At 36.7% G+C, this 24,701-nt stretch overlaps 1 protein-coding gene across 6 annotated transcripts; it reads left to right on the top strand.

Annotated features, from left to right (window-relative positions):
* The first annotated feature begins 9,602 nt into the window (after window positions 1-9,602).
* LOC132311254 (uncharacterized) lies at window positions 9,603-24,249 on the top strand. 6 transcript variants are annotated; one of them, XM_059809091.1, is made up of 7 exons: window positions 9,733-9,983; window positions 14,089-14,263; window positions 14,348-14,505; window positions 14,765-15,461; window positions 15,585-15,689; window positions 23,533-23,705; window positions 23,796-24,249. In XM_059809091.1, exons 4-7 carry the CDS (start codon window positions 14,798-14,800, stop codon window positions 23,997-23,999), a joined length of 1,146 nt encoding a protein of 381 aa, XP_059665074.1. In that variant the 5' UTR covers window positions 9,733-9,983; window positions 14,089-14,263; window positions 14,348-14,505; window positions 14,765-14,797; the 3' UTR covers window positions 24,000-24,249. The 6 variants fall into 6 exon arrangements, with proteins under 6 accessions (XP_059665071.1, XP_059665073.1, XP_059665074.1 ...); XM_059809092.1 differs by having other exon boundaries at window positions 14,353-14,505; XM_059809088.1 differs by lacking the exons at window positions 9,733-9,983; window positions 14,348-14,505 and adding an exon at window positions 9,603-9,709.
* Window positions 24,250-24,701: the final 452 nt, after the last annotated feature.

Below are 24,701 nucleotides of genomic sequence, written 5' to 3' on the forward strand. Positions count from 1 at the left end.
GGTTATTTTTTTGGATTAAAATATTTAAGCAAGACTATGCAATATCTATATAAATGTGCAAAAACAATATATAAAGATAATCAATACAAACACAATTTAAATAAGATAACGGAAGAGAAATTCAAACACAATTGATATGCCGATTTAGCGAGGTTCAGAACTCCTACTCCTCGGCTTAAGATACCTCTTGAGACTTTTCCAAATCTACAGTGGCTTCTTCTTTCAGGTGGAGAGCAAACCTTTACAAGAAGCATACTTATTTCTCTTTTCTTCTTACTAAGAAAACCTCATTCTCTTGTACTTTCTTTGGTATAATTTGGTAGGAAGTTTAAAGTACAAAGATATATGTCTAAAAAGATTGATGTTCATATCAAAGATCACAAAACTAAAGTATTGAATCAAGTTGAAGCTCAAGTCTATGAAGTGAAATGAGTGAGACAATGAAGAGTGTATTGAATTCTCAAATGATAGCACTAAATTGCTTATAAATGTTTTTCACTTGTTGTATGTTCATTCATAAATGTATAACCCTTTATATAAAGGTTTGGAGCCAAAAAATAGCTGTTAAGAGTTGTTGGGACTGTATTTGGTGCAATTATAGCTATTATGATTCAAATCTTGCATGAATAGTAGTCGACTAATACTTCAAACTAGTCGGCTGATGCTTTAAATTAGTCGGTTGAATAAATTACACTCTTAAACTCTATTCTGTTATAGACAAATGATCAACTTGGTAGTCGGCTGGTTGAACTTGAACTTTAAATATAGACCCTTTTAAAAGTATCTTTGACCTTGGAGTGCATTTAGGTCTTTGTATGTGTTCCACCGATGTTCAAGACCTTTTTCCTAGGTCGTATAAGGATCAAAATGTGAAATATGAGTGCATATGCATGCTTATATAGAAGTGAGCTTCAAAACGATTCAAAAATACTTTGACAATGAATTATAATCACTCATCAATCTATCTACCCCATTCTTCAAGCTTTAGCATTGATCTTTGAGCTTTGAGGCTTTTTCTCGCTCTTTGAGTTGCAATCTTAACCTTTGAGTTAAATTTTTGGTCATTGATGTCCAAGTCAACTTTGAATGCTTCTAGCATTATCATTTTGCATCTTCAAGTCATTTCCATGTCCATTACTTTACCATTGATGTCTTCATATGCTTTGGAATGTTTAGAACATGACTTTAATTATCTTTGCTTCATTGAGGGCTATCTTGAAAATACGATTATATCTTGCACAACACCTAGTGTAGACATTAGTGTCTAAACACCATTAAGGGTTTGTAAATATAAAAAATATTGGATTCCTCTTAGGTCAAACCCTTTAGGTCAATAATCTCGCCTTTTTTTATGATGACAAAACACTAATGTGTTCGATAAACATGTGCAGTTACATTTGAAAAATACTCTTCTCATCAATATGCATATATTGAACATAAGTATGAAAGATGTCATTTTAAGCATGCTTTGATGTTTTTCAAGATATTTCAATTGAATCTTAGCAAACATGCACTTTGAAATAATATTCTTATATAAATAGTGAAGAGATTATCAATAATCTCTCCTTATTAGCATGCCTTCATATATTAACATATTCCATTGTCGATAATGAGCACAATATATTCAAGATATAGAACATGTAGCAATAATAGTAATAAGAGTGATGATATGATTAAGATAGTGCATTTGAAGCAATTCATATTATAAAAGCCTTAATTTCATTGATAAAGATGAATCATTACATCATTGAAGGTTCATAATGCTTTAAAATCATACAAAAGACATATAAAACATAAAAGGTTTCTTATAAAGCATAAATACAAATAAAGCATAATGAGAACCACAAAATTAGAAAAAATTAGTATATAAGCATAAGCTATATCAATAAATGTTTTCCTGCTTTGTCATCTCAAAAAGTGGGAGGCCAAAAGTATTACACAACTTCAAGAAGTTGTTCTTAAGGGACCGGATGTTGGTAGCAACTTCTTCAAGTTGATCAGGTAAACTATTGACTCTTTCCACGTTTCTTCGGGAGATGCCCACTTATTGTTGCATCATCTCACAGATAGATTGCAACAAGGGTGGGGTTTGCATCCACATCTATAGGATCAATTGTGGACTCATGCTCACCTTGCCCTTGCCCTAGCCCTTGTTCACTCTAACTCGAAAACCAAACCCGAAATGTGAAAATGAATACAAAGGGAAACGTCACTAGAGATTAATACTATTCTCAAGACAGAAAAAGGAATTACAAATGAAGTCAACAAGACTCGTACTCAAGAGCAACTGCCGAAGCTAAGGACAAAAGAATCAGAAATGGTCACAAATGCGAAAGCGAAAACCTACATTAGCCTACATAGCTAATATGACCATGAATGATGCGTCAAAAGAAGTTCACTAACATCATAACATCCATTTAATAACATCATATGAGGTCCGAAACATTAAAGGGATGGATTAATCATAAAAAAACATTTTTAGATTATGAGATTTCATGAGCTTGTATCACTAAAATGGCCATAACTCATTCTCTATATGGAATATCCAAGATATATTGATACCATAGGAAATTTGACTTCAAGATGGTTAGTTTGAGTACAAATTTGACCCTACTTGGATTAAAAAAAATGACAAAGATATGACTGTTTGAAAATAATAGAACAATGCTGATGAAAAATAAAAGTCAGACAGCTATAGAGGAATGTTCTATGTGGTGTTCATTGGACACCAATTAGGCATATACACCGTATGGGCAGATTGTCAGCAACAGGTGCAAGGATTTCTTGGTTTGACCTATTACCGTTATGTGACCTATGCTGAAGCATATCCAGCCTTCACTAACTAGAACAACTACAACAATGTTCCCAATATTCCTATCCAAAATAATGAAGTGGTAGAGGAGAATCTCCAACCCCGGCCCCAATCCTAGCCCCAAGTTTGTGTTGAAATGATTCGTAACCAAATAAATATCATTCACAGGTCAACACTGATTCATCTTGTTTGGTCGGTTTTATGCTTGGTTTACTTGTAATGGGTGTGAGATGTGCTTTTAATTATGTGTTGCTTCATTTATTGTAAGAGATCCGCTATGTTGGATAAAGTGATATTAGTATGGTTAAGAATTTTTATTTATTTATTTATCAAAATTCATATTTTAAGAAGAAATGTTTTGTCTCTGCAGTTGATGGTTAATGAAATATGTTATTTGACGTACACTTTCTTTTCTATTTCAATTTGTGGATTATTATATGAATGATATTTTAACTTTCTATGTATAAAACATATATAGAAATGAGTTCAAGGGGCAATATGATGTAGGACAGAATTCTGAATAGTTCGACAAGCAGTTCGACAAGTCCGTTTTCGACAAACCAATAGTGTTTTTTGGGTGAAAACGACGCATTGAAAAAAACCCACTAGTTTTAACTTGTAGGCCATGTTGATTTTCGGCTGAAAACCTCGTTTAGGGCTCTGAAATTTCGTTTTATTGTGTTATAGGAGGCTTGCCGATTATTTCGGGATTTTTGTTTGAGGCCTTAATGAAGTCTGAATGCTCTAAGATTTTATATTTAGTAGTTTTATTTGATTATGATTCTTTCTCTATTTTTTCATAATTTTTAGAGAAAATTTATTTTTAGACTTATTTCTAGGATTAGTTTCCTTATGTTTTTAGTTTCCTTTTAGTGTTAGGTTTTCTTTATTATAAATATTCATGTATTGCAAAAGCAAAATTTAACCTTTTATCAATAATATTTCTGAATTATTTATGAATTTATCTCTTGTTTTGTAGATTCAAAACACCTACTTTGTGGATTCAAAACACCTACTTTGTGGATTCAAAATAAATTGTTCCTTGTGAACATTCTTTCACTTCCGCTTACGTCAGTTGGTATAAGAGTCTTGTCTTTTCCTGATCTGATGGCAGGTGATCGTTTTCGTGGCAACCTCGCTGGCGACGAAGATCGACAGAGAGTGGCTCCTTTTAGGGCCGAATTTCAAAACTATCAACGTGAAGCCCAGCAAACATTATAAGAAGATACTCAAGCAATGCTTGCTAGGCTTAAGTTATTACGCAACGACATAGATCGTGTTCATCCTATTCGTAATATTAATCGCTTCCCTCTGCATAATCAGACAGCCTATGAAGAAAAGGTGTTTGGGGCTCATAGAGACGCACGGAGATATCATGATTATGAGATTATAATTCTAGGAATTTTCCTCCTAGTTTTGATGGTCTTTTTCATGTTAAAGATTTTTTAGATTGGTTGGAAGATTTTGAGGAGTTCTTTGATTACATGGGGATTGAGGATAGGAAGGTGGCACTCATTGCATACAAATTAAAGGAAAGAGCTTCTATTTGGTGGGATTAATTGCGGGTTACTCGTGCACGACAAAAAAAAAAACACTAATATAATCTTGGTTAAAGATGAAACGTCTTTTGAAAGCTCTTCCACTAGATTATGAAGAGTATGAGGAGATCCAATTTCAACCATACCAAGATTACCAATTGCGGTGTACCAAGGTTCAACCTTATATCGATTTATTGTTATCTTTAAATCCTGAACCTCCTCCTACAATAGTAGGATTTGCACAAGAAGCAAAAATGTACCGAAAAAGTTATATGTGTCCAAGAACTAGAATCTCATATTAGTTCCTAAGAAGAGGAAAAGAAATGAGGAGATTTAAAGAATAAAGAATTGAAAAGTGTTCTTTCAATTGTTGAAAGTGAATAACATGAATTTGTGGATTATAGGCCAACATAATTTCTACTGTACATGTTCCGAATAGTATGAAAGAGTTGGACCATCAGGTTGAAACAAAGAAGGCTGATTCGAGGGATGAGTTTATTTTAAACATTAATTATAGCAAAAATGGATCATTGAGTGTGGGGTGCGCATATAAGATTCTTGTAGGAGGTTCGATGTTTAGTGTGGATAAGAATGGCTTTGGAATTATCACTTGTTATAATGGCAATTCAAACAAATCTAATGCTCCTATTCTTAGTCAAGGTGGCTGGATTACTCACTATGCCAATAGAATTGCTAGATATATGGCTGGAGAAAATAACTGTGAGTTAGATGGTGGATTGGGAAACAATAGTGGCGCATCAAACGGTGGTTGTATGAAATTTTATTCATACTCATATATGATCCATACCTAAACTCGAGGACGAGTTTTTTTATTTTAAATGGAGGGGACTGAGACGACCCGTGCTAACCGAAGATGGGTAAACTTTACAAAAACTCGTTTCCACAACTACTTCCCACACACCATTCTATCCACACCAACACCATGCTATGGAAATGTCATGAAGATGCATTATAACAATTTTAAGACAACCATGCATTCCATCATCAACACAAAATTACAATTAGAATAATATATATGTTTTTGCTTATAAATCATCAAGTTCATATTGTCTACAAAATCATATAGCATTTAAACTTCAATGCAAGAGGTAGTCTAATGTAAGCAAGTTGTCATATAATAACTATGCAAGATATGGTTTAAATCACAACACTTAACATTTACCCCAATTAAACCACATGCAATACATAAGCATACACATAGTTAACACAATCCTCCAAATTAGCACACTTACCAACCTAAGCCTCACGCTTTATAATACATAAAGTAACATTAATTTCAATTCAAGCCACAATTAAACAATTTAAAATCATGTTTAAAACCCTAAAATACAAATTACTCAAATTACACCATAATAAGCATGCTTTCAAGAGGAAAACAAGAAATTGATTACAACAACCTAAGATTACACAAGTTAGACAACTGCTACCTCAAAGCCTTGAAAATTCACCAAAATGAAAGCTTGCACCATCAAAATAAAGAGGAAGAGAAGGGGGAACAACATTCCCTCTTGGAGCTACCCCAAAATCTCAAGCCCAAGCCTAGGTCGAAATCTCCAAGTGCTCCAATGGCCTCAAATTCACATCATTGCGTAGATCAAGAGATGCTTTACAACTTCCCTAACTAGCCATCATTCCAAATCAAAGCTCTAGGGATTTCGAAAATCTCAAGGTGGTCAAATATCTAATTTCTCACCATAGTTGTGTAGAGAAAAAGAAGAGGAGCAACTTTCCTTTCTTGGGTACACTCAAAATCAAAGGTTAGAGCCCTCAAAATGAAGCTTTTTAAAGCTTATACATAGTGGTGAAATATCTATAGATATAGAGAGAAAATAAGATGAAGAAGACAATAAATAGTGGGGGAAAATAGCCAAACTCCTCCTATTTATACTTCCCTCACAACTTTACTCTATTTACACCACTTTACCCCAAAATTAATAACTAATTACTCCCTTCCTCTAAGCAACTTCCATGAAATTTCTCTAAGGCAACAATCCACCTAAAATATAAAAATAATGCCCTCCAATGGTCTTTCAGTTAGGCCCTTTCCATTATCGTGCACTTAGGCCACCCCAGACCCACACGGGATCCCCCCGGTCCAAAACTCAAAATTGTTTGGAATGACTCGGAATGCATTTCTAAGAGTTCTAAATTCCTAAATGACTCTCAGGGCCCACACGACATGTTAATCGATGACAACACGTAAAATGAGGTGTTAGAAAAATGAAAATCGAAAATCCGAATAATCTGGGGCGTCACAGAAATTTTCCAATCACATTAATAGAATCCTAGAAATCCTAACAACTAAATTTTTATTTTTTTAAAACTTTGGTCGCACTTATTGCATTCCTTTATTACTTTCGTTCATTACCTGTTGAGTTTGTTCGAGCTGCTCCAATGCTAGCTCTAATCTGGGATTGGGCTTGCGAGGTGGAGACTGGTGGTTGAACGCGCGCTGCTCCCTAACCTCTTAAGCTTAGCAACAGAGCCCTTGAGTAAGGCTAGAGAAAGGACCTTTGGGAGGTTAATTTCTTACTCTCTGCAATTGCTTAAATTCAGATAAGGTGTCAAAGACCGTGCACCTTTGCAGTCTTATAATGTTAGGAGTTTTGCTTTGTAGCACTGGGGACAGGCTTCGCCCAGACCTATTGCAAGTACCGGACCGAAGAATAGTCCTGGCATGCCCGTGCTCGCCCACGGTTTAGGGGGCGACCTACGGCTCAGCAGCAGCCCACCGATCACACCTTCCCGCCAAAGTACCATGTAAGTAAATAATAAAGGTACAATTGCAGTTCATAACTTAACACAAACTCCAGTAAAGCACTAGAACACACACTAAAGTAAAATGATAATTTTACTTATTTATGAATGGTGAAATTGTAATTTTGCCAACCCATGAAGGTATTGATTTTTTTTTTTTTTTTTTGTTTTTCCTGAGAAATTAATGTGAGATATAATATTTTGTACTTGGCAATATTCAATGTCAAAACAAGTCCTAGTCAAGTTGTAACTTCAAGTTACTATATCAAGATAGACATGACTGTAGAATTGGAAGGTTGTTCGAAGAAGAAATAATGAGATCATCAAAAAATGAAAGAACAACACTTTTAGGTTGTCGTTTCCCACTTAGGACACAATACCTACATGGTATGTTTTCCAAGTTACCAAAAACAGAGTTTTCCAAGTTCTTTTTGAATTCTGTCAAGTGGGAACCGGTACCACCATTTGGGAACTGGTTCAAGAACAAGGGATTTTGAAGGAAACCATTATGTCTAATGGGAACCGATTCCACATCTTGGCTACTACTACTATTTCAGATTATGGTAAGTTTTATTCCTGTTCTGATTTCCTTCCTAGTTGGTTTAGAATATTACCAAAAGTCCTATGCACGAAATTTCCTTTATTTTCTCAAGGATTAGGTTTCTGAAAATTCTATATAAACCCTGATACACATCTAGGTTTAGAATGAATTTTGCACTACAACTTTATTATTCATAAAAGCCTTAGGAAGATTATTTTTGCAGAAAATACAAGTTGATTTCTCCGTCAGTCTTTCTAGGACATACACATAAACATAGAGTGAGTTTAGAGTATTATTCAAATCCTGATCGTGATCAAAGTCTTGCATCTACAATGATCAAAGAAAAGTAGATCTACTTTTACATCGAATTCAGATATTGAAGAGCAGAAGTAAAAGCGATCACACTTCGAAAGGGTCAAAGCGTTCGTGGAGTGTTGTTTGATCTACCTGCTACACTTCTACAGAGATCAAGCATAAGCTTGATGTTAAGTTGCTGTTGGACGGGATGTTGCAAAGCCAGAGGATTATCAGCTATTGGTGTTTGGTAAAACGATAGGGTGTGAGTCAGAGTCAAAGTTCAGTATACTTTGTTTCAAATATAGTGGATCGGTTTACTTTGGATTGCATAATCCACGAGATTTTTTTCACGCAAACAGTTGATCTATTTTATCAATTGGGGTTTCCTCGCTAAAAATCCCGATGTCATCTCTAACTCTTACGTTGCTTTATTTTATCTTGCATGTGATTAATTATTTAATTGTTAAAATAAGTAAAGTTAGAAAGATATAGATCTGTTTCTAAAAGTACAAAACTCTCTAAATATTCCATTGCGTACGACTCACAATTAAATGGAGGAGACTCGAATACGGGCATACCTGTTCGAGAGCTGGATGCTTTACTCATTAAGCCACTGAATAATGCCTGTTAGGTAGGAGTGGCAATTCGTGTTTGCGGGTTATAACCGTGTTGTGTCGACCTAAATGTATTCTACTAAACAGTTTAACCCGAACACGACCCGTTTAATATTTGTGTTAGGAACTCTCAACATTAACCCGACCTTTTTATTAAACGGGTTACATGTGTAACCTGTTTAATGACTTATTTAATAAAATAAAAATATATATATTATTTCAATTATTAATAATACTCAATTAAACAACAAATACTAGAAAAATATAAGTTTCAATCCAACCAAATTACTAAATAGTCTCTAGTCTACAAAGAGTAAATTATAAGACACAAGTTTAGATGTTATTTTGAAAGTTAAATATAAATTTGTTTATGACACGTATAGTTAAATGAGTATAAACGGGTTATACGGGTTGAACCACCTTTACCTAAATACGATACGATTAACTAAACGGCTTAATCGTGTTGACCCGTTTATGACCCGAACCCGTTTAAGGTCAATCCAAACTTGTTCAACTCGTGTCGTGTTCGAATCGTGTTGGTGAGTCGTGTCAAACTTTGCCACCCCTACTAGGGAATGACAATTTGCCCCGCGAGGACGGGTACCTGTCCAACCCCCGCACCGTTTATAGCAGTTTTGGAGGACCGTTTAGCTTATTCGGATGGAGATGGTTTTTATTAGTGAAAACCAGTGTGGGTTTCAGGCAGGGGCAGGGGGAGGTCACCCGGCCCAATCCTGCGTCCGTTTAGGTTGGCAAATTACTAAATTACTTTTATTTTATTAGTACATAAAGTTAGTTCTAAAAACCCTAAATCAGATTCATTTATTTTCCCAGTCGTTCTAGAGATCAGTAGAGTCCTACTAACTAAGAACATTTATACTCTTGAATTTTATGTTAAATTATTGATTGACCATTTTTTTATGAATTTTTTCAGTAGTTTTATAATTGTATTCGTAGAAAAAAAAAATAAAAAGGAGGAAAATTTTTGGGACTATACAGGTGCCCACCGGAGATAAAAAAAATTAAACGAGGCGGAGATGAAGTGAAACGCCCAGTTTAGGCTGGAACGGGACGGGGAGGGTTCATCAGGCATAAACCGCCCCCATTGCCATCCGACCCCTACTGTTAGGTCATATTTTATGATTATTTCAAATTTGATTTATATGACTTGTCCACGTGTTAATCAACAGGTTCAAGAATGCCTAGCGAGCAATTCTACATTTCTACGTTTCTGATTCTTCTACTCCAACCCAGAACTCTCTCTTTTTAAACTCCTAAACTCTTTTGTACCTTCATTTATTTTTGTTCCCAATATATAAAGTTAAATTGCTTTTTCTTGAATTAGATTCGTAATCGTTGATTTCTCAACTTTTCTGCTTCTGGGTATTCATCTCTTACAATAGGTTAGTAGCACTGCTTCAATTTTCACTATATATATTTGATATAGTTCTCGAGTATGTACAAATGTATCTCTGCGTATGTTCTTCGTTTTGTTTTCCAAGCACTATATATGGGTTTTTTTTTATTTTTTATTTTTTATTATGTTGTTGATCAGAACTTTATATCTATCTCCGATTAAGTTTAGAATGGTGGATGATTTGAGTTGAAACAGCTGTGTAGTTCTTATTATAAGCATCGTATGAATTTATGGTACTTTTCTTGAACCCTAGAATTTGGGTAAGAGTAGTTTGCTTTGCTATAGTTTGTACACATTAGAAATTTAGGAAAATTGTGGTTTGGAGTATGGGAATTCGTCAAACATGAGAAAGTTCAAGATTGTATTTGTAGAACAGGGGGAGTATCAGAAAATATCCAAACTAGGAAAGATTCTCATACACACGAGAAAGCAAAATAAGAAAGTGCCCTACACTTTTACCCTTCAAAATTATGTTTAAAAGGTGCTCTTCAGATGGACCATTGATGCATAAAGGCTCTCAATCACAGCCACTGTAATCTCTCCCCTTCTTTAGAGTTTTTTACTTCTCTATCTAATTTATTTAAAATATAAATGAATTATATCTTGTGGACTGGCTGATAAAATTCATGTAGTTAATCTTGTACATAATGCAGATGCATGTACACTCAAACACATATAGAGATAGCGCTCTAAGATTTAAAATCTATTTACTCAAAGCATTTTAGCTTGATCATTTATAACTGTCACATGGCTTAGATTTTTTTATTTTTTTATTTTTATATATTATGTTTTAAAGGGGAAAAAAAAAATCTATGTTTTCAAGCCCACCATTGGATCTTATGTGCAGCCTCTTATTGGGGTCAATCCTTAGATCTCTCAAAATACTTCCTATCCTTTGTCATGACTTGATAAGTTATAGTTGTCAATTAACTAATTAATTGACATAATGCTAATTAATACCGCATGCTTTAGGATCAATTATACAAAAATATGGAGAGATTGATGATGATGTAAGTAGTAGAAATAGAATAGGTTGGACAAAGTGGAGGAATGCTAGTGGGGTTTTATGTGTTAAACAAATACCAAATAAATTAAAAGGGAAAGTATATAGAACAATGATTAGAGTGGCTATTTTATATGGGGCGGAATGTTGGGCATTAAAAAAGAAACACAAACGACACATCCATGTGGCAGAAATGCGGATGTTAAGATGGATGTTAGGAATAACTAGGAAAGATAGGTTTAATAATCGAAGGATTAGGGAGAAATTCGGCGTGGTGCCTATTAGCGAGAAAATAAGAGAGAGTAGACTTAGGTGATATGGGCATATTCAATGCTGACCTATAGATGAGGAGGGAAAGATTGATTTGCATAGAGGGTAAGAGACAAAGATGTCGACCGAAACTAACAAACAAGGAATGAAGTAATAAGAAATGACTGTAAAAAATTAAATCTAGTAGATGATACGACTTATGATAGAAAAGAGTGGAAAAAGAAATTCCATATGGCCGACCTTGTTGTACAGGACAAAGGCAAGGATGATGATGATGATGCTTTAACACCAGAATATCAAAATATTAGTAATTAAAATAAATTAAAAAACTAATTCCAAGAAGTTTTATAAGACTTAAACTGGTTTGGGCTATTGAAATGGTCACAACTTGTGTTAGTCTGAAACCTCGTGCAAACTGGTGAAAATTGAGGCGCAGTTAGAGTATGTGATGGTTTTGAGGTGTGTTAAATAGAAAGAGAGCCTACCAGCACCCATCACCTCCTACAGCTTAAGAAATGCTCCCTGCTCCAACTTCTGATTAAGCACCCCTGCTTTCTATTTAAAAACTTTTAACAGTAGGAAAGTAACCCAAAGAAAGAAAAGAACGTGTTACCATTGTTGAAGGATATACATATTAAAGTTTCACCCTCTCCAACAGCTTAAGCTTGTGGAGTAGATGGTAGTTAACATGGTATTAGAGCCAAAGGTCTCGAGTTCAAACCTCACCGTCACCCTAATTAAAAATTGAAAAACATGCTTTGGATAAAAAAAGAAGGCCACACGTGAGGGGGGCATGTTGAAGGATATAAATATTAAAGTTGCACCCTCTCCAACAGCTTAAGCTTTTGGAGTAGATACAACCATAAACGGGAAAGAGATGAATTTATAGAGTGAAATTGAAGAAGAAATTTTAGGGAAAGAATTTAGAGAGAGAATGGAAGAGGTACATGTATGTTTCAGAAGTGGTGGAGACCTCATGCAGTAATATAAGAATCCAATTGAGAGTGCGAATTTATTCCTTGCCATGATATCTTGAGCGTTTAAACACCCGAGGGTAAGGTAAACGGTAGTTGAGATATTATATGGAAGACGTTAACAACCAACTATTCTAAAAGCTTACCAACTGGCATCTGCCCATTTGTATAACCTCCCCATCCTCAAAGAAGAGGGGATGGGTTTGAGTCCAAGTGCGAGCAAAAAAGTGTGTTTGATTGTGTTTCTTGCCAATGTCAACTTCTCTAAAAGCTTAAGCTATTAGAGAGGGTGTACCTTTAATATTAAATCCTCTAACAGAAGATGATACTTTCAGGATGCATAGTTGGGGATGTTTTGAGGTAGTTCCATACCACCACGTTGTTGTCTTGTGATTTTGGGGTGGTCGTTTGGATTACAAGGCAGCGATTTGGATGGGACATGTAGGCAATTCTTGTGAACTTCTATGTTGTTATTGTGGTGGGTTTGGATGAGGGTTGCTGTGGTGAATTAGAGTCAGAATCTGTTTCCATTAAGCAGCGACAACTGCCACCACTGGCCTTGTTTTTGATATGGACTCTTCGTCGTCTTCTTCCCTCTTCCCAGCTTTTTTAAACCCAATTTGGACCTTTACAAAGGCATCAACCTTGTTAAATCACCACCACTGTCAACTCTATTTGAATTCCTCTCTTGTTCTTTTTCTTCTTCTTGTCTCTCCATCCTTTTTCAATCCCTTTTGGAACCTTGTCAAACCTCCATCTCTTTCAACTCCCTGAAATCCTCTTTCCTCCTTCTCCCTCCAACTCCTTCTCCTTCTCCTCTCCCCATATTTTAGTAATCTCATTTTATCCTTTGCATTTATCATCATCCTGTCAAACCACCATAAAAGACAACTATACCCATCACTACAAACCCCATCTACCCACCACCACCGACCCCATCCAAAGCAATCAAATAAGAAACTTGGAATAATAATAGTTAAACACAAGATATTAATCAATAAATATGAGAGCTATTTCAGCTTCTCTCTTTTACGCTGATTTTTTGTGGCTCATCTGTTGCTCTTATTCTTGATTCTCTGGTGGTTCTTGATTATAATATCAGAAAGAATTGCTCAATATTTATAACAGACTATGATTTATAGGGAACCCTAGTTTCCTTATAAATTTGTCTAGATGGATGGCTTGAATTATTCAGATTGCTTCTAGACCATGCAAGAGGAATGTTAGTCATATTTCACAAAGTTGCAAGTTGGTGGCCAAATGAACTGGCTGTGTATGCTAGTTTGGAAGGGTTGGAAGACATCTTCTGCTTTGGGGATGATTGGGTTTGTCCATTTTGTGAAATGATGTTATATTTTCTTCATGTACTCTTTTGTAAACACGGGTCTACTTTTCAGGATTGAAGCATTGAAGGCTTTAAATGTTGAAATAACAAGACATTGGGCAGAGTTAGCATGGTCCAAAATGGGGTGTCTAGAAGATAACAAATGGGACCTTGCTTCTGTACTAAATGTATATGCAAATACAGTGAAATACCTTGATCTTGATTCCCAGACTAGTGATTTTCCAGTTGCTTTTTAGATTGATAATGTCAGAGCAGTTATTTTCTCACATCAGATGAACTCGGTCAGGACTGTGTGTTGGTGTGGGTGGGAACTACTTGAATATATTTTCTGTATCTGGCTGTGGTTGGTCATTGAGATTCTTTTTGTAGGTCATTATGTGAACTATTTAGTTAGTAACTGATGCATTTTTTAGTTTTCAGTTAGAATTCTCTGTTTTATTTACATGCAATTATAAGTAGTATATAGCCCTGATAGAATTTTCATCTTAATTTTTTGCAGTTGATGAGTAGCACCATCTTGAAGTAGAAATTAAATAAGAACATATGACAGTGTAACACTATCCTATCGAGATTAATTTATGATCACCATGGAGTTTAAAGGTATAACCTGGGTTGGGAATATTTACCAAAAGTTTGAAGCTATGTGCTTGGAGGTTGAAGAAGTTATATGCCAGGTATGCACTTTTTTATTTTTCCTCCCCGCATCCTCCCTTTCTTTTTGTCTTTTGTAATCTAACATTGACCCTATGTCATTGTAGGCTAGGTTTCTATCCATCCCCTTTAAGCCGTAAGGGTATTTTTAAGGACTTGATCACTAAACTCTCTAGTGGGAGGTGGCTGAATTTGTTGTTCTGCAAGGCTAGTGTTATTAGAGTCACTGTATTACAACTATGACTATGACAACTGTACTAGCGCAGTACTTTCCCTCCCTTTTGTACTGCTATATGCCCTCAGCATGTTATTCTCTTGAGATAGTGCTTCTTTGCCATATTTTATCTTTCTTGCAAGGAAGGAATTGTGGCATTGTGTGAAACATTTTTTCATCTCTTTTTGTAATTTGAATGAATTTCATGTGATACTATTCTCATCATATAGTTAATATTATTAGTTTTGAGACTACTGTAGCTGACACTTTTTCTTCTTGTTGTCATCATAAAACTATTACTTTTGGAAAGGACACAGTTAAGTATGTTGAAGATCAGGTGCAGATGGTCGGTGCTAGTGTCAAAATGTTCTACTCAGATGTTATGCATGATTTGCTTCCTCCATCTTCTATAGATCCCATGAAAGTGGCTACTGCTGACTTGTCTCTGAACCCAAATGCTGACATTGGGATCTCTAAGAAACCAAAAGCAAGCATCAAGGAAGAGGATATAATGGTTGAAAAGCAAGTGACTGAGTACTCTAAAGTGATTGTTGGTGTGGATGTGGACCGTTCCTCATCTTTCAGTGACCTTGGCGATCTAAATCATTTTCCAGCCCCATCTTCTAGGGGCTTTGTGAAAGGAGCATGCTCTGACTACATCTCGGGGCAAAATAACAATAGAGGAATTTGTGAAAATTCAGATATGGGTATCAAAATGACAAAGTCAGTTTCTCCTGTGTCGAAAGATTTGAGCAGGGCGTTATCATGCTATGAAATAAGTGAAAAGCATAAAGCAGCATGTGACCAGATAGCTATGATATCTCCGCGAGCTTCAGATGAAGTTACAGGATGTGGCATTGGAGAAGGTCGGAAAGTTCATAACAGTACTGTGGAAACAACTTCGTTGATAGTTGATGCTTCAATTGATTTCCCAATGTCAGATATGATTCTATCAGATGAATCCTGTGGGAAGAAAGATAAAAAAATAAGATGTTCTTACTCCGACGGTGAGTTTGGTGGCTTCTCAGCAGAGTGAAAAGGCAATTTTTTTCATAGATATTTTCTATCTTATTATTCTCTTACTTCCTCTAGTTGCTGACTTGCTGTTTGTTAACTTCCTATTTTGTTAGTTGCAGGCACATGTACAGATTGTGAGTTTGTTCCAGGGTCATACATTACTAGGGATGCGCATTACAATCAATCTGCTGGTGAGGAGTTTTTTACATGCCATACAGGTATTCTCGTCTTATAAAGGCATAATTTGACTTCTCTTTCCTTTCCCCCCGCCCCAACCCAAATTGGAACATTATTAATTTTTTGGGTTATTGATTAAATTGGGAAAATGAAATTTGTTGAGGCTGGGTCATTGTGACTTGCCTTGTAAGTACTGCATAAAAGAAGGGGGGTGCTTGGTGCTGCAATGATAAAAGTTTGGATTGGGAAGCTTAAAAATGTTGGTTCAAGTATGAGAGCAATCACTTGTGCAAAAACACTTCAAAGTTTTGGGTTTGCTCGTGTTTCTCTCCTAGAACCCCATGTAGGTAGGACTAGCACTAGATAATGATTGATTGAGATTGTGAAGTAATGCTCTAAAGAAATGATGAATGCAGAACTGACTCAAGTTGCAGGAACCAAAAAGATTCAGGACAAATCAGTACTTTCCCCACCTCCCAATATCTATAGAAAGAAATGCAGCGCATCTATGATATTCTATTTGTAGGGCAGTAACACCTATGAAGCATGGATTATTCTAAGGATGACCAGTGTTAGACTCTAAATTTTCTTACACTCACAAACAAAAACAGATGTAAGATCAAGGAGGGTTTATCAAAGGACTGAAAGGAGTTGGTATAGGAGTATAAGAAGAGTCTATTCATTTTTACAAGTACACACAATCCTTCCCTATGTACACCAATGTTGTGTCGTTGCCATGTGTTTGTAATGGTCTATGAAGCATGGACATGGACACGGACACGGACACGGACACGGGACACTGATACGATATGACACAGACACGGTGATACGGCAAATTCTTCAAAATAGGACACGAACAAGGCAAGGATATGGCAATAAAATAATATTGTAATTTTTATTATATATAAATTTTTTACTTTTATTCAATTTCTAATTTATATTAGTAATAAACATAACCTATTTTAATTAGACCCACAAAATAGCCCACACTTTCTTTGAAAAACAAAATAGCCCAGATTTTATTAACATATACCGTATATAAAAGATAACATACATATATATCTATTTGTTGAAGACAATTTTTTTTCTTTCTTGTATCCAAACAAGGAAAACAAGATAAGATTTTGATCTTATCCCCTCACTCTTTCTTTCACGGCATTGTTAGTCTGGCTTCGACCTCTTCTTTGTCTTCTCCTTCTCTTCCTCACCCTTATCTTTCATTCACGGAATCACAGCTCTCAGTCACTTTCTCTCTTAATGATTCCTCTCTCATCCCCTCCATCTATTAAATCGTTCTCTCTCTAATCTCAACTTTATACATCTATTTGAATGGATACACATATACAAATATATTTATATATCATCTACATCCTCTGTCTAACAAAACTCCTACAGCCGTGTGCGGAGCTGGTCCATATCATTTATTTATTTTTAGTCACATTTGAAGGCTTAAGTTTATCATTTTCAGTGGAGTTTGAACTCAAAGAAGCAGCAGTAGTGATTTAATGTATAAAAATTGTGAAGGCGTCACTTGAATTCTTAAAATGATTTGTGCATGCAAACTAGACTCTTATATACCATATGACATGAAAATCAAAACGGTCTTAGGGCCTATTTGGATTGACTTTTCTAACGCTGTTTTTGACTTTTTGGACTTGGAAGTTGTTTTATATAGTGTTTGGCTTGCTTTTTTGAAAGAGCTTTTGCTCTTAGAAGAGCGTTTTGAAGAAGCTGAGGACCTCGGCTTTTCCAAAATGCTCTTTGTTACTCCCTCCGTCCCAAAATACTTGTCCATCTTTTCATCTTGGGATGTCCCAAAAAACACGTCCCATTCCAAAATTGAATGTACTATTTTTTATAACATTCCCAAACTATCCTTTTAACTAAACAATTGCACTAATTACGGAGCACTATTTTGTCTTTTAGTAAGGGCATATTTGAAACTTCACTCTTATCAATACAATAAAAAACTATTAAAACTCCACTACCAAAAAAAGTTGGGTTCCCCATGGACATGTATTTGGGGACAAAGGGAGTAAAAGACACGGGAAGGTGATTTAACTTTAGTATAACTTTCATAATGGCAACATTACCCTCATATTTGTGAACCATAAAATAAATATTTCACCTGTATCCCTTTATATACAAAGAAACCCTAATCACATCACAAATCCGAGCTCTTATCTGGTTACAGTTTTGCACTGCAGTAGGTTCCCCACCATCTCCTTTCCTCATCTTGATCTTCTCACCATCTTCCTTCCACTCAATTAGTTCAAGAGCGTTGACGAGCTCTGATGGATAAGTACTGCAACAATTGCTTCATTAAAGACAGATTGCAAACTATATGGCCAATTTCAATAACTTCATGCACACTTTCAATTTTTGGATCACTATTACTGCAAATACATATATAAATTTGTTTCAAATCTCTTTTACGACTGTTTTCTTCTAGTACCCGTAGCTCTTTTTATCCAATTTTAAGAACATCTATATATATATATATATATATATATATATATATATGTATATATATGTGATGTTGTGGCCTGAGTTTGGTGCCGAGTCGCATTGCGATCTGCTTTCAACCTGACGACCCATTGGATGAGCTTTGTCTCGTTTTTGCTCATGGGTCATGGATCCTAATTAGTATTCTTTTGTAGCCCGATATATAAGGGCGTTTAGGGTTTGGAGTGAGTTGTGAAAGAGACACTGAAATTCGTATAGAATAGATAGGGGTTGAAACTTGTAATCTCCAATTTTACACATAGTGAAGACTTTCGTCGGATCTCCACCATGGATGAAGCTTTGCTGAACCACGTATAAATTTTTGTGCTCTTTGTGTGGTGTGTTTATTTTTCTGTTGTGTTATCGTAATTGTTGCTTGGTTCGTTGCGTTTGTCGTAACAAATTGGTATCAAAGCTTTCGGTTCGAAGCAGGGATGGCGTCTAAGTTTTTGGCAATCGAGAAGTTTAAAGGCAGAAACGATTTCAACCTGTGGCAAGTTAGGATGCAGGCTCTATTGGCTCAACAAAGGTTATCCAAGGTGTTGAAGGGGAAGGATGCACTGCCAAAACAGATTAAGGACAAAGATGAGGTTATGGAGAAAGCACATAGTACAATTTTGTTGTGCTCGAGTAACGAGGTTCTGCGAGAAGTTGCTGTAGAGACTACGACAGATGGGCTGTGGAATAAGTTTGAGTCCCTTGTATCTAAAGAAACGGTTGTTCACTCTCCAGATGCGCGAAGGTTTGTTTATGAAAGACCATCTTGACGAGGTAAACAATATCATCATGGACTTGAAAAAATATTGATGTCAAGATAGAGGATGAAGATCAGGCTATTATTCTGTTGTGTTCTCTACCACCCTCGTATGAGAACTTTGTCGATACAATGATGTATGGCAGAACTACTTTGTTCATGGAAGATGTGAAGGCATCTTTGAATTCCAAATAGTTGCATAAAAGGGCGTTTAAGGGCAATACAGAAAGTTTGGTAGAAGGGCTAGTTGTCAGAGGAAGAACAAATCAGAAGGAAGGGTCTAGCAGCAGAAATCGTTCTAAGTCTAAGAAGAGAACAAAAGTGTTGAGATGTTACATCTGTCGCAAGGAAGGGCACTTCAGGAAAAATTGTCCGTAGCGTAAAAAGGGAAAGGAAAAATCCTCTTAAGTTGATAGTTTGGCTGTTGTAGAGGGTAATGATTCAGATGGTGGTGACATTCTCACGAATTCTGTCGGCAGCTCTTGCGATGAGTGGATTCTTGATTCGGGTTGCTCATTTCATGCTTGTCCAAACTGGTCTACCTTTTATCGATTTATTGATGGAGGGGAGTTCTGATAGGGAATGATGTGGTGTGCAAAGTTGTAGGTATTGGTACAGTTCGAATCAAGATGTATAACGGCATAGTGAGGACATTGACTAATGTCAGGCATGTTCCAGAACTGAGAAAGAATTTGATTTCCCTAGGTATGTTGGATTCCATTGGGTGCACTTACAAAGTTGGAGGTGGAGCCATTCGGGTTTCAAATGGTGCTCTTGTGGTGATGAAGGGACTGAAGAAGCATGGTATATATGCTCTGCAGGGTATGTTGGATTCCATTGGGTGCACTTACAAAGTTGGAGGTGGAGCCATTCGGGTTTCAAATGGTGCTCTTGTGGTGATGAAGGGACTGAAGAAGCATGGTATATATGCTCTGCAGGGTAGCACAATTACGGGTTCAATTGCTGTATCGTCCTTGGATTCGAATTTAGATACTACCAGATTGTGGCATATGCGACTTGGGCATATGAGTGAAAGGGGGATGGATGTTTTGAGCAAGCAAGGTTTGCTTGGTGTTCAGAAAACTGGGAAGCTGGATTTTTGTGAGCATTGTGTCTTTAAGAAGTAGTGCAAAGTGAAGTTCAGTACAAGAATTCACATGACCAAGGGTACGGTGGATTATATTTATTCTGATCTTTGGGGTCCCTCTCAGGTTACTTCACATGGTGGTGGTAGATATATAATGACATTGATTGATGACTTTTCTCGAAAAGTTTGGATTTACATTCTGAAGCACAAGAATGAGGCCTTTGTTACATTCAAGCAGTGGAAGACCTTGATTGAGAAGTAGACTGCAAAATGAGTCAAGCTATTGAGGACAAATAATGGCTTAGAATTTTGTGATGGAGAATTTAATGAGTTCTGCAAGACTTCTGGGATTGTGAGGCACCACACAGTGAGGAAGACTCCACAACAGAATAGAGTTGCAGAACGGATGAACATAACGCTATTGGAGAGGGCACGGTGTATGTTGTTCAATGCAGGGTTAGACAAAGGGTTCTTGGCCAAAGCTATTTCTACAACTAGTTACTTGGTGAACCAGTCTCCATGGATTGCTATTGATTGTAAGACTCCAGAGGAGGTATGACCTGGTTTTCCTGCTAGTTACAGTAATCTGAGAATATTTGGGTGTCCAGTGTATGCTCATGTGAATGAGGGGAAGCTTGAACCGGGGGTTAATAAATGCATATTTCTTGGTTATCAGTCCGGGGTCAAGGGATACAAATTATGGTGCCTGGAGGCTTCGAGAAAGAAGATACTTGTTAGCAGGGGTGTGACATTTCATGAGTTTGCGATGCCTACTCCGTAGAAGGAGGTAGTTGATTTAGGGAGAGCTCAAGGTGTTAGTGAGCAGGTAGAGCATGTAGAGGTTCAGTTAGAGAATAGTCCTAATCGGTAGACTAATAAGCAGGTGCAGTTTCGGGCTGAGGGAGATGCACAGTTGCAGCAGTATAGTGTGGCTAGAGACAGGCCTAGGAGGGATGTTAGGCCACCTGAGAAGTATGGGTTTTCACACGTTGATTTGGTTGCTTATGCACTTAGTGTGGCATAGGATATTGATAAGCAGGTACCATGTACTTATCATGAGGCCATCACAGGTAGAGAGTCAGCACAGTGGTTTGTTGCCATGAGTGAGGAGATTGAGTCTCTTCATAAGAACCAGACTTGGGAGCTAGTTAAGAAGCCTAAGGGATGGAATATTGTGGGCTGTAAATAGGTCTTCAAGAAGAAAGAACTCCAGTGGTGGAAGATGTGAGGTACAAGGCATAGTTAGTGGCGAAGGGCTATACACAAAGGGAAGGGGTGGACTTCAATGAAGTATTTTCTCTTATTGTGAAAACATAGTTCAATCCGGGCATTACTTGCTATGGCTGCTCTGTATGACTTAGAGCTCGAGCAGCTTGATGTCAAGACTATTTTCTTGCATGGTGAGTTGGAAGAGCAGATTTATATGCATCAGCTTGAGATTTTGGTAAAGGAAGATCATATTTGCCTACTAAGAAGTCCTTGTATGGGTTGAAGTAGTTTCATAGATAGTGGTACAAGCGATTTGACACCTTTATGGTTGGGAGTGGATACTGTAGGAGTAAGTTTGATGGTTGTGTGTATCATAGGAGGCTCTTAGATGGTTCGTATTTGTACTTGTTGCTGTATGTTGATGACATGTTGATGTCAAGGAACACGATGGCTATGTCAGAGGCTTGGAGAGGGAGACTAATGGGTAGCGTTTGGTGGGGGTTGTGGCACGAGCAGAATAGGAGATCTTTCGATGGAAAGGAGTCGTCGGCTTGGGTTATTAAGTCGAATATTTTGCATTCTCTTTATTCTTGGGTTAGTGGGAAAAATTGTTCATCTTTGGACAGTTTTTTGGATTTTGCTAACAACTTATCGTTGTAATGGAGCCTTTTGCGTCTTTTGTTTGCTTTGTTAAGGGTTCGCTCCCCTTTGAGCGCCTTTGTTAATATATATTTACTTATAAAAAAAAAAATGTTGATGACATGTTGATAGCTTGCGAGAATATGTCTGAAATCAACATGTCGAAGGCTCAACTTAGTGGTGAATTTGAGATGAAGGATCTTGGTGCTGCAAAGAGGATATTTGGTATGGAAATTCACAGGGTTAGAGGAGCGGTAGATTGTATTTGTCACAGAGGAAATACATTGAGAAGGTGCTGGAACGCTTCGGTATGCAAGCGTCAAAGCCTGTGAGTACTCCTTTGGTGCCCACTATAGACTTTCAGCACAATTGTTACCACAAACCGAGGAGGAGTTGGAGCACATGTCTCGTGTTCCTTATGCTAATGTAGTTAGTAGCCTCATGTATGCTATGGTGTGCACTAGTCCAGACATTTCACATGCAGTTAGTGTAGTGAGTAGATGTGTGGATGGACCTGGGAAGGTCCATTGGCAGGCTGTGAAGTGGATATTGCGGTACTTGGGAGGCACTGCAAATGTTGGCTTAGTTTATGACAGAGGCAGCATCACATGTGGTAGTGTTGTTGGATTTGTTGATTCGGATTATGCTGGAGATCTTGATAAGAGGAGGTCCTTGACAGGGAACTTCTTCACTCTTTGTGGGAGTGGGATCAGTTGGAAGGCGACTTTGCAGCCCGTAGTTGCATTGTCTACTACTGAAGTTGAATACATGGCAGCCACAGAGGCAGTGAAGGAAGCTATATTGTTGAGAGGCTTGGTTGGTAATTTGGGCTTGCAGCAGGATGATTTGACTGTGTTTTGCGACAGCCAGAGTGCTTACATTTGATTAAAAATCAGATGTTTGATGAGAGGACCAAGCACATTGATGTTCTACTGCAGTGAGGAAGATTGGGACAATAGAAAATCCGGCAGATATGATGACTAAGGTCATTCCTGCTCTCAATTAATAATTAAATGAGAGTTCAATTAATGATTGGGTGGAACTATTTTGTGAATTTTAATCCTAGGATAGTTTCATCTTTTTGTGAGTTAAAGAAAGTTTAGCATGTTATTTGTTTTCCCACTGTAAAGAAAATAATTAAGGATTGTTTTTACCCCCTCACTGTGAAGACAAGAATGAATTCAATCAGTGTGTAACCGTAGAGAAAAATAATAATAATATGGCAACAGGATCATCACAATGCACTTTGTTCTTGTTTGATCATTGTTGATATCTTTCTCTCTCTATACCATAGTGAATATCATGCCGTGGTTGCAACTCATAAACAGTGTTAAAATAGTTATTTAAATAGTAAAGAGATTTAGCAAATGTTTTGCCAAACATAAAAAAAGCCTCTTTCGACACTACAAACTCTTCTAAAATATAGTTTCCAAACACTAACGAATAAGCTAAATGGAAGTGATAACTTATGCTTTTCTTTTTCTTCCCTGTAAAAGCGGAAGCAAAAGCTATGCCAAATGAGGCCTTGTTTACAGTTGTAATTTTCCAATGGGCAATGATGCGTGTCTGAAGCACGTCCACTGTCCCTCTGAAGTGCGTTCAAACTTTGTGTTACCAAGTGCCAATTTTTTGTATTGTTACCTATTGTTATTTCTTCAATCTATCTACTGATTTTGTTGAAACTTTACAGGAACATTAGGGGGGTGTAACATGGATGTGATTGAGAACAGTGTTATTGTTGAGCCAGGGATTGAAACAATTGAACAATTTGATACATCAAAGATTGAAGAAACTTGTGTCTTGGTGGATAGAGATAAACTTTATTTTGTTTCTCATGGGGACGGCAAACATCGAACATACAAGGTACTCTCTCATCTCTCTCTCTCTCTCTCTCTATATATATATATATATATATATAATATTCATTGTCATTAATGAAATATTTTCTTTTAGATAAAGATTCAGGAAGCTCTCTCTTCAAAAATGAGGTTAACAAGGAAGCAGGAGTATGAGCAGCTTGCATTACAACATGGAGATGTTGATGCAGGTTTAAACCAAGAGAATGTGGAAAGTTCAGTGCCTACTGTTACAACAGACGCGGACGCAGAGAATTTAGCGGCTCATGTGTTCTGTGAATCTGAGTGGGAGCTTTTGTAAATACCACTATTGACAAAGGCATCTGTAAATAAATCTCTCTTAACTGTATCTGCAGGGCTGACCTTTGAAGTTGAAGGATGCCGCGCTGGATGTCAATGCTCACAAAAGCTAAACTCATCTATAGAACAACATTACCCCAAGTGGTAAATAAGCATACCATTTACTTTTTAGTGGTTTAATTACCGAAAATAGTAACAATAATGATAATAGCTTATAATTTGCCCCTTTCTATTGCTATTTGGTTGATGCATATCATCGTGCTTCATGTTGAATTTGGGAATGGAAGCTTTTAGCCTTTTGAGCAGAGCTTGAAATTTGAAGAAAGTTGCACATAACGGGAAATGGCTGAAAATAAAGGTGGAACTTAGTCAAGAACGATTATCTAGTAGGGAAAGTTTTTCAACTATAGTCAAGCAGATTGTTAAACTTTGTCACAATTTTGCATTCCTGGGTGTTTTCAGTGTCAATATCATCTATCATTTTTTTTTTAATATTCAACTGTTTTTTGTTTTTTGTTGTTCACTTCTTTTTTATTAGTTGACAAAGGTCGCCTTCTGGGAAATGGAAATTGGTTTTTCTGGTAGATGGCCATCATTGCAAAGGATGACCGTTTGCTAAAGTTCAGAAAGAAAGTTGAAACAACAATTGCACTTCTCAAGAATTGCCAATCCACATCTGTTTTCCAAATTTTTTTGGAGTTTC

The sequence above is a fragment of the Cornus florida genome, unplaced genomic scaffold (genome assembly GCF_030987335.1).
Source record: "Cornus florida cultivar Cherokee Brave unplaced genomic scaffold, ASM3098733v1 CherokeeBrave_3.0.0_Hap2_Chr06, whole genome shotgun sequence".
NCBI classification, from domain to species: Eukaryota; Viridiplantae; Streptophyta; class Magnoliopsida; order Cornales; family Cornaceae; genus Cornus; species Cornus florida.